This window comes from Amblyomma americanum, chromosome 1 (genome assembly GCF_052857255.1).
Source record: "Amblyomma americanum isolate KBUSLIRL-KWMA chromosome 1, ASM5285725v1, whole genome shotgun sequence".
Taxonomy (NCBI): Eukaryota; Metazoa; Arthropoda; class Arachnida; order Ixodida; family Ixodidae; genus Amblyomma; species Amblyomma americanum.
The window spans coordinates 95,431,934-95,441,676 of NC_135497.1; the positions used below are offsets into that span (position 1 = coordinate 95,431,934).

A 9,743-nucleotide genomic window follows, 5' to 3' on the forward strand; every position below is an offset into this window, starting at 1 on the left:
GCGAGCGGTGTGCTGCCCGCATGCCAGCGGGGAGCAGCACGTTGCTGCAAGAACAACGCGAAGAAGCATAGGTGCAATGTAATCTTGCTTCTAGGTTACACAGCGGCTAATGAATTATAGATATACTGCACTATTTCGCGATCCCCTTCGAATTCGATATATCTAAGCTCAACTGTATTAGTTTTCGGTACATCAACTTTGGCGGCGTGCAATCCCTATCACTCTCGCTGATCATGCATCAAGCATAAGATACATAAAAACAGCTGCATCCATTGATCGAAAATTTCTCAGTAAAAAATCTTCTACAGTGTTTCTAACAAAACGAATGGAAAATTGAGCACCTTAGATGGTATGTTTTCCGTTGCAGGGAAAAAAAATTTGGTGCCTAAAATTCAGTAGACAGCAAACTCAGCCAGTGAAAAATATCTATTTAACAGCAGCGCTTGTAAGACCCAAACTGTGCAGAAAACAGAGCGACACCACTCCTGCACTTATAGTGGCTCCACTCAAACACTCAAAGTGGCACCAAAAGCATGAACTCATATTCTGAAAAAAATGCCTGAGGAGGAAGCTTCTAGGCCTTCACAATCACCAGTGTGACATGGCCAGTGAACAAAGAAATGCATTCTGTTAGCAGTTCCACTGTTCTAGCATCACAACATTCAGCATCCCAAAGATATGCTTCAGAGAACAAGGGAACCCTACCTTACAGGCTTGAAAAGGTTTTTCAGTGGTGGCGAGCCAGGAATGGGGCCATCATGCATGCGTGGTGGGTCTCTTAATCGCTTCCGTTGTTCAGCAAAGTCAACAAAATCATCTTGCACTTGAACCTTCTTGGGGGCAATTCCAAATTCTCCCAAGTCCTAAATTGCAGAAATGAATGAACATCAGGTAGCAAGACTACTTTTAGCCAAAGCCTTTAGTGAATAAAAATGGTTTAAAATTGGGCCCATTTACTAGTGCTCAACAAACATTTCACATTTTTTTGCAGATGGGCACAGAACAGACAGCACTAACTGCGATCCATTGCATGCATGCATTACATTGCTGTATATCACACGCACAGGTTGCTGTTGATGTTAGGTTTACCATAATAGTCTGTTTCATAACACATGGTTCACCTGATTCATCTACAATCCGTGAATGTCCACAACCCTTTGAATCCACAACCTACAATATATACAATGAGCAGGCACTGCCAAACTTCCTTTTGTCAAGAACTGATAATAAAAACTTGACAATGCAAGCAATTCTAGACCTGTTGTTTAAGTTTGCTTCAGTTTACTTTGCTGATCCTACACAGACCGCTAGTCAGACTAAAGATAGCCTCGCAATAGATCCTTCAACACAATTTTTTTATTGGTGGTTAAAACAGCATACAAAACATTCTGCTTTCAGTTCACACACCTTAGGGTACCCTTCCTCTACTACAAACACTGTGACTGCAGGATGATGCCACTATATGATCTTACCATTTGTCAATAGTGAGATCATGAATGCTATCCAAGAGGAAGGCTGGAACAGTTAGATGCACGCTTTCGGTATGAAAAAATGGCTAGGTAAAAAAGAGGTCTGTACAGCACTAAGGAAAACCAGGGTAGCCACCATTCATCAAACTACCCTCTTTCTGGCTTTTCTCACATTACAGCCCTCAGTTTATTACTAGCAGTTTGTTTTTTGTCTTCATGTAAACGGAAAAGACCATAGGATAGAAACAAAATATAATCCAGGGAAAGCTATTACTTCTCAATTAACAATTAAGCTAGTAAAAGTTTTTAATTTATTTTGGGCATCATAGTGCTTTTTTCAGCATAGTAAATAGGAAATTACTTTTGCATGATAAACCAGGGTTATGATGGATACTGCAGCATAGAGCTCTAGGCTGACTTCAATAGCCTAGTTATCGTAGTATACAGGAATTTTAAAATTTTTGTGCCATCTACCACAGCTAGGTATCGTATCGGTGACTTTGTGCAACAGCAGTACGTCACATGCACAAACCATAGGTCCGTGTGTATAGTGAACAGTGCCAGTCTTCTCTATACCGTTCATCCTCAGTCACTGTGCTGTTTCCTTTACAAATGCTGTTCTAACTACCTTTTTGTCTTTAGGTACTTTTTGTAGAAAACGTGCAACACATAGGACCACAGCACAGCCAAAACTGCTATGGCTGGTTGTTTCATATATTCCAAAGCAACAGGCATAATGCCAATAGCTTTCCAATGCTGACTTCATCGCACTGGTAGGAAGGTACCACATTGGTAGGTGGCTTTGGTTTGGTTTGGTTTTATCTGGTTTTACGTCTCTAAGCGACTCAGGCAATGAGGGACGCCATAGTGGAGGGCTCCAGATAATTTCAACCACCTGAGGTTCTTCAACGGGCACTGACATCGCACAGACCACGAACCTCAAGCAGTTCGTCTGCATCGAAATATGACTGTCACAGCCGGGAACAAACCCGCATCTTTCGGGTCAGCAGCTGACATCATAACCACTCAGCCACCGTGGCGGCTTGGTAGGTGACTTCCTTTTGCACCAAACAATACATAAAACTGGAAAACATGCAATCAACAGATGTTTTCAGAAAATAGCACCCATGCCAACTACTAAAATGAAAAATCTCTCTTCTTTTTATCAGGCATTTCAAACACAATGATGAATGAAATGGCTGGAAAACAAGATCTTATAGCATAAACACTGTGTTGTCACAAGTGAATTCCGTGGCTTCAAACTGAGAGTGAGCTGCTCTGACACACTGAAGCAGATCTCTTCCATGCACAATGATGGTGAGAATACAGAGTTACTTAAAGAGCCACAGAAAGGGGGTGTTTGAGCTTGGCTTTCAAATGCTTGTTTGCACTATGTAGAGTATAGGCCACCAAGCATCCATGCCGCATACAAGACCTCAAAAGCGGGCGGGAAATTTACAATACATTTTTAAAAATTCCCGCTTTTGCAGCTCGCGGCAATGCACGGTGCCGGGCTTTCGTGCGAAAACCTGGCATACGACGTCATGTCTTACAAGTGAGGTCAGCAGCCGGGGGTTATCATTGGTTCATAGCGCCAAATTCTTTCAGATGTCACGCGCTACCGTGACTGTGGCCACTCTACGCGCACCGTAGCCGGCGGAGGTAGGGGAGGGGCCGAGTAGGTTGGGCTGGCAGAGAAGCGCCCCCATTTTGGCGTGCGAGAGGAGAGGGAAAGGCGCAAAGACGCGGAAGTTCAAATTTTGTCTGCATATAACTCAGCTTCCACAAAACGCATTAAAATAATTCTTGCTGGGGGATAATAATGAACCGTCGTCTTTTAACATCCCAGACATATTGCAACTTTATTGAAAGCCCCTTTCTGGGTCCCTTTAATATATGATAGTACTTCTTGTGAGATGCGATGGCTGCTGAAATATGGATTAAAACACGCTTACCTCTTCATCCATGAAGTCCTCTGGCCTGGATGCAACATTTTCTGACTTGTTAGTCCTTGAGGACTTGTATGTTGAGGGAGCCCAACCTTGGTGTTACCATACAGAAGTGTCAAGAACATTAGTGACACGAAATGGTCGGCTAAGCACATACTATATTAGAGGCTCAATAGTTTCCCATCTAATTAAAACACATGCATACCGGCACATCTCTGGGATGTGCAGATTTCATTAAATGTGCAGAATTTCTTCGAGCTGTACTCAGTAATTCTTTAGTTTTCGCTGTTCAAAGTTAACCGTAATTGCAAAAATGCTGCCCACGGAGGTCTGGTGAGACAGTAGCACACTGCTGTGGGTCGGATTTCGGCGATGATGATTAACTTTGCACAACTAATACTAAAGAACTACTAGGTGCAGCTCAAAGAAATTTTTCATGTTTAACGAGATATGCATGCCCCACAAATGTGCCAAATATGCATGTGTTTTTCCACTTAGATGGGAAGCTTTAGAGGCTCTAATATGCATCTCTTTTGTTTGGTTTGATTTGGTTTTATGGGGTTTAGCATCCCAAAGCGACTCAGGTTATGTGGGATGCCATAGTGGAGGCTTCCAGGTAATTTCGACCATCTGGGGTACTTTACTGTGCACTCACAACAAACAGTACACAGGCTTCTAGCATTTTGCCTCCATTGAAATGTGAGCGCCGCGACCAGGGTCGAACTCGCATCTTTAGGGTCAGCAGCCGAGCACCATAACCACCGAGCCACCGTGCCGGCTGCATCACTTCCGTGATTTTTGGTATTTTTTACAGATGGTCCTAAATACTATCCCCTGGAGCCAAAAACCGCTCGGCATTTTCTGAGATTAACATTTTGTCTTAACACTGCAGAAGCAGCCCTCTATTTGGTGCCGTAGTTTCTCCAAAAATCTTCACACAAGCAGGTACGTCGCACAAAAGTATTGTTTTATGTTCTACAATTTTTCCTCACTGCATTTGTACCAACAATTATTGCTGCTGCGAATGCATACAGCTGAAAGGTATATATATTTATCTTTCTAATGAGCTAAAACTTGCTGTTCTGTCATAAGTGGGAGGACCACCGCTGTTTTCTCCTATCATGTTCTCAAAATTTTGAAGTTGCACAGATTAGATATTTTAAAGGTATAACAAGCTTGCTCAGTGTGCAGGTTCATCATTTTACATTATTTTAATCTGATCCGCGCTTATTGCTACTCTGAAGACTCTGACGCCAATATCACCTTTCTGTTACGCCTGGACAGAGCTCCAGCAGCGGTTGCTCTGTCTGGACGAAACTCTAGCCACATCCTTCCCATAAACGTCTCTTCCGTTTAAAGCTACAGAAATTTTCCGCCAGTGTTATTAGCACCATACACGAACTGACCAACACAAAATTTTCGTCCTTACCTTCCTTTGTTCCAACAGTATTAAAAAATCCAGCTGAAAATCCGCCCGTGAAAGCTCCATGGAACCGGCGCCTCCCTTGAGCATCTCTGACCGTGAGGTCTGGCTGGAACTTCTTCCGGGGGACTTCGTCTGGCATGATACATCACGGGAAACATGTCACCCATGTGAGTGAGTGAAAACCCGCACAACATTAATCCGCATATGGCGCAACTAGCAACTCGAAACGACAGCATTAGTGGTTTGGGATGAAAACATCACTAGCTATATGGTCTTTGCTATGCAATATATACAATGCAAAACACACCTAGGTCAAGTTCCTCTAAAGGAGTGCCAAGAAATGCGTATTCTCCTGACATATTAAAGTGTCTGCCGAGCAATCGGCGGCAGCACTGCCAGCTAAAATTTAGAAGACCACAAGATCCTCCAACACAACGCAAAAATACGCTACAATACGCTATCACACACTCCCGGGCGCCGCCATTTTAAACATAACAAGAGCATTGTAGCCAGATTTTAAGGTAGTCGATCGCCAAAGCAGTCACAAGCGGCCGGCGTTATTTCGACCAGGTGAAAATAACGGAAAGCCAAGCCAAATCGTCTGGTCGTAATCAACGTTATAACTATAGAGGCTAGAAAACTTCTAGCTTCTGTATTATAACTAAGGCCAAGCGTTATTTTCACCCATGGATTGGCTTGGCGTCATTTGTGAACTGTGGATCGCGGTCGTGCGGGCGCGGGTGTTTTGCATCGCTTGCTTGTTTGGTCGGCCTCTGGATGCTCTGGACGTGTGGTGTGGCACATTCGTTGTGAAAGGACGCTTGTGTGGTTTGTGTGCTCGCACTTGTGTAGTGCCTGTGCCTTCGAAGGCGCTCCAGAAAAATGAAAGTCTTTTCGAAGCTTTCTCGGGAAAATCTTGTCGTAATTGACCGTATTAAAATACGCTTTCATTTCGCGTTATTTATGGGTTGTTCGAGTGGCCATATGTACGCTCATCCGTTCCGAGCTTTCGTCCTGATTTGCGCAGTGTATAGGCAAGTTAGTAATGTGAGTTCTTGACAACGTGTGGCAATGGGCAGAAATACGATCAGGCACGGTGGTACTGCAGTCCCCGAGGCATCCGTCGGTCGAAGCGAGCAGCGGTCCCATACGTACAGGGTCGTCCACCCTGAACACGCGAGTGCGTGGCTGCACTCTCTGGAGGGCCACTGCTTCCGACACGTCCACTCATCGCAGTCGAGTGGCGCAGAAGTTGGACCTGGGCCGGTCGCTGTCGTCTGCTGCCACTGCGCTGCAGCGTTGCCCGCGGCGGCACTGGCGGCGCAGACGCGTTGTGTCATTTTCGCAATTTATTTCTTTGATATACTATTTTTAATGCTTACGACTGGTTATATTTTCATTCATAAGCATGTTTGTGTTGTCTACTATGGTCGAGAAATTTTACTTTTTATTAGGCTTGACTCCAGCCGCGTTTGCTGCCAGATACCAGGATCGCTGCAATCGTTCCGACCGTGGCGACACTTACGGCGCGGACGCGCAACTTGCAACATGCCACAGCACTGACCTGGGCGTAACGCTTCGCGTCATCTGCCACTTAGCTTCGATGCGCGGCCGTGTCGGACGCAGTGGCCCTCCAGAGAGCGCAACCATGCGCTCGCTTTACAAGAGAAGGCTGCTAGTGGCACGTCGACAGGACCAGATGGTATTCCGATTATGTTAATAAAGAAGCTAGGACCAAAATCCAAGCAAACATTAATAGAGTTAGTGAACAAAATTATAGTGTATGAATGGCGATCAAGTAGAATGAACATGATATATAGGGGAAAGGGGACAAAGCTGACATAAGCAAATGCCGTCCCATAACAGTGAAGTGTGTGGTTTATAGGGTGGTGATGCAGATTATAAAGGACAGACTGCAGGTTTGGGTGGAGAACGAGGGGGTGCTAGGGGAGCTACACAATGGGCTCCGGAAACAGAGGAGGTTGGAGCTAGGACAATCTGTTTTCATTGACGCATTATATAGAGATTGCTGAAAAGGAACACAGGCCCCTATGGCTAGCATTTCTGGATATCAGGCGAGCTTACGGCAACGTTATTCAAGAGGATTTGTGGGACATACTGGGCAAATTGGATGTGCCCAGTATGGCACATCCAATGGCGATCAAGTAGAATGAACACGATATATAAGGGAAAGGGGGCCAAAGCTGACATAAGCAAATACCGTCCTTCAGAAACGCACTGCGATGAGTCTCGGTTAGCCTGAGCAGCTGTCTGTGGAAGGCATTTAGCAATGAAGAGGGAGCATGCCTGGAGCGTGCGAAGATACGGTAGGCTTGCGCTTCTTCGCTGCTATCGCGGTGGCCGCATTAATCCCATAGAATCAACGCTATATTGTAATCTAGAAATTGTGTATTTTAAGGTGCAGGCGACAAGAATAAAGCGGATGGCAGAAACAAAATTGTCGGAGCGAACCCACGCAAGCGCATTTCGTACAGCGTTGTTTGTGCCGTCTGCCGCGGCATAGTTTCGTTTTTGTGCTGTCGTTCGCGCTAGCGTCGCAGCGTCGATGTAACTGTGCCAACAGACGCACAAAAATCACATGGTCTGTAAGTGTGTTGGCGTTGGCCTGGGTGCTTCCAGAAGTCGCCGAACGCAGCGGCGAACAAGTGCCTATATAGAGTATGTGTATAGTATCGCTTTTTCTGACCGGCGTCGCCATTACGCGCGCATTGAACGAATTCCGGGACGGTGTAAACTACCATCGTGAGATGACTTTCGCGACGTACGACAAGGGAATTATGCAACAATTGCATTATGTAACAGATATAGGCGATCGAGTTTCAGTTGTAGGGGCTTCTGTGGCAGCTGGACTATATGGCTCATATGAAAAAAAAAACGTACCGGGAAAAACGCAGCAACCGCGAACGTAACAGCGGGTTCTACTAGGTGTTTGTTTTGCAAAGGGAAAAATTAATCCTTCCGTTTTTCATATTGCGAGGGCTAGAAGCACCAGATGCGGAATTCCATTTCATATTGATATCACCGTTTCGCTGTGCCGCATGCAAGCACTGTGATCAGTGCGTTTAGTGGTAAAACCTTTTATGCGCAATCCTTCCTCAAACATACGCTCACACAGTGAATTCTCGTTGTTTCGTGCTCGCTTTTATAGCTCAAACTTTCGGTCAATCTATTGGAACTGAATTAAGAGCGGCAAGGTAGTGGACGCGTGTGAGCGGCGGTGGTTTTGTAGCCGTGCTCCCTTTGAGCAGTGTTATATATAAATTTGTCGCTATAATAAACTTTTGAGGTTTTCGACAATTCTTTTGAAGATGAAGACAATATATCCAACGGTCATTACGTTTAGGGACAAATTGTGCGCGCGCCATGGGTGGGAAATATATATATGGCCACGTACCAATGGTCAGACATTCGACGCCTCTATACTTCAAACTATTAAATGACCGAAAATTTGTTCAAACTATGCTGATTAGAAACAAAGGGTAAGGGGACCGAAAAATAGTTCTTTACGCAGAGTTCGGAATAAAGAGAGCCCGGCGAGAGGGGTTGGTGCAGGTCTTTTCATTCTTATGCGACCGCTCATGAGCACTGTCAGCGGCGCCTCACAGATTCCACTCGATAGTCCCCGCATACGCTAAAATAAACTGGTCCCACGTCGTGACAGGAACAGGAGCGCAGCTGGGGAGAGAAACTGCACTTCGAAAGCACCGTGTGACAGGGGTAGTAGTGGACGAGTGGTTCTCCACGATGGCCGCATGCAGCGCGCTGCATTGCCATGCTTCATCGGTCAGGACAGGCAAGCTGTACGGCCGTTGCGTATGCTTTTATTACCGGCAGCTTTGTCGCACTGAAATACGCGATTTTGACGGGAGCGAAGTGCCAGTTTGTAAATACCGCCGGTTTGAATTAGATTTCCCTGTCTGTCTACAGTACACACCTTACATACCCCTCTGGCAATAATGGCCCTCAGCAGCTGAGAAAAGTTAGAAAAAAATTAACCCGACATTAACAGGTGATGCAAATTCACTCTGCCACCTAGCTCAGGCCACTGTTCTGCTTGAGGAAAGATAGGTTACAAAAGTAAGAGAAGACTATAAATCAAATTTAGCAAATATTTAGGACCTCTTGTTAGCACTTAAAGCCTGATATTACCCAGTTTGTGCACCAGAAACGTAACGAAAACGAGGGTAAACCCAATTCCTGCTCAAAAAGTGCCTTCAAGAGAAATTTAATTTTCCAGTGCAACAGTCTGAAGCTGCCATATAGAAACTGGCAGATGTCTTGAACCTGAAGGCAATGGATAAACTAGCCATGTGATGGTTTCCATGTCATGTTGCATGGCATGAATTACCAAGGAAGACATCGTTTTCTTTATGCTCTTTAACAGTGCAGTTTCGGGCAATGCGAATTTCAAAAACTGCCAGCAAGAGCCCAGTGCTACAGAATCCGCCTCGTTTGCAGCGAGTTGCAATCCCAGTAGCACTGCTAGGACTGTTATCTTGCCTTTGTAAAATACCTACAAAGAACATTCAATTCAAAGGGCCTCAATTACAATGTTCAGCGGTCTTCAGCACCCATTTAGCAGTTGTCTCAAAGCAGCATGTTGGCGAATTTTTTTTTTCATTAGCTTTGTGGAGCATTTTCTGCTGCAATGGCATAAATAGGAAGGCAATATGTGGTTCTGCAGCAACACTTCAGACTGTGATGCGACACACTGCAAGCACTTACCTCAAAGATGAGTAGGTTACTCAGAGGAAACAATGTGGTGGCTTGGTATGGCCTTAAAAAAAAACTGCTTTGTAACATGGTTTTTCTATACGGCCAACGAAGTTGTTACTCATTTATTCATACGCTTCATCAATTACTGACAAGGCGTGTCGG

General features: G+C 45.0%; 1 protein-coding gene across 1 annotated transcript in view; it reads right to left on the minus strand.

The window, feature by feature from the left end:
• Positions 1–5,347, minus strand: part of LOC144113266 (G patch domain-containing protein 1) — a 45,330-nt gene extending 39,983 nt beyond the window's left edge. Inside the window, exons 1-4 of the mRNA XM_077646252.1 lie at positions 5,152–5,347; positions 4,848–4,976; positions 3,425–3,510; positions 706–863 (exon numbers count right to left, since the gene is read on the minus strand). Of these exons, the coding sequence (XP_077502378.1) occupies positions 706–863; positions 3,425–3,510; positions 4,848–4,976; positions 5,152–5,203 (425 nt within the window). The 5' untranslated portion in view covers positions 5,204–5,347. The remainder of the gene's footprint in view (positions 1–705; positions 864–3,424; positions 3,511–4,847; positions 4,977–5,151) is intronic.
• Between the last annotated feature and the right edge of the window lie 4,396 nt (positions 5,348–9,743).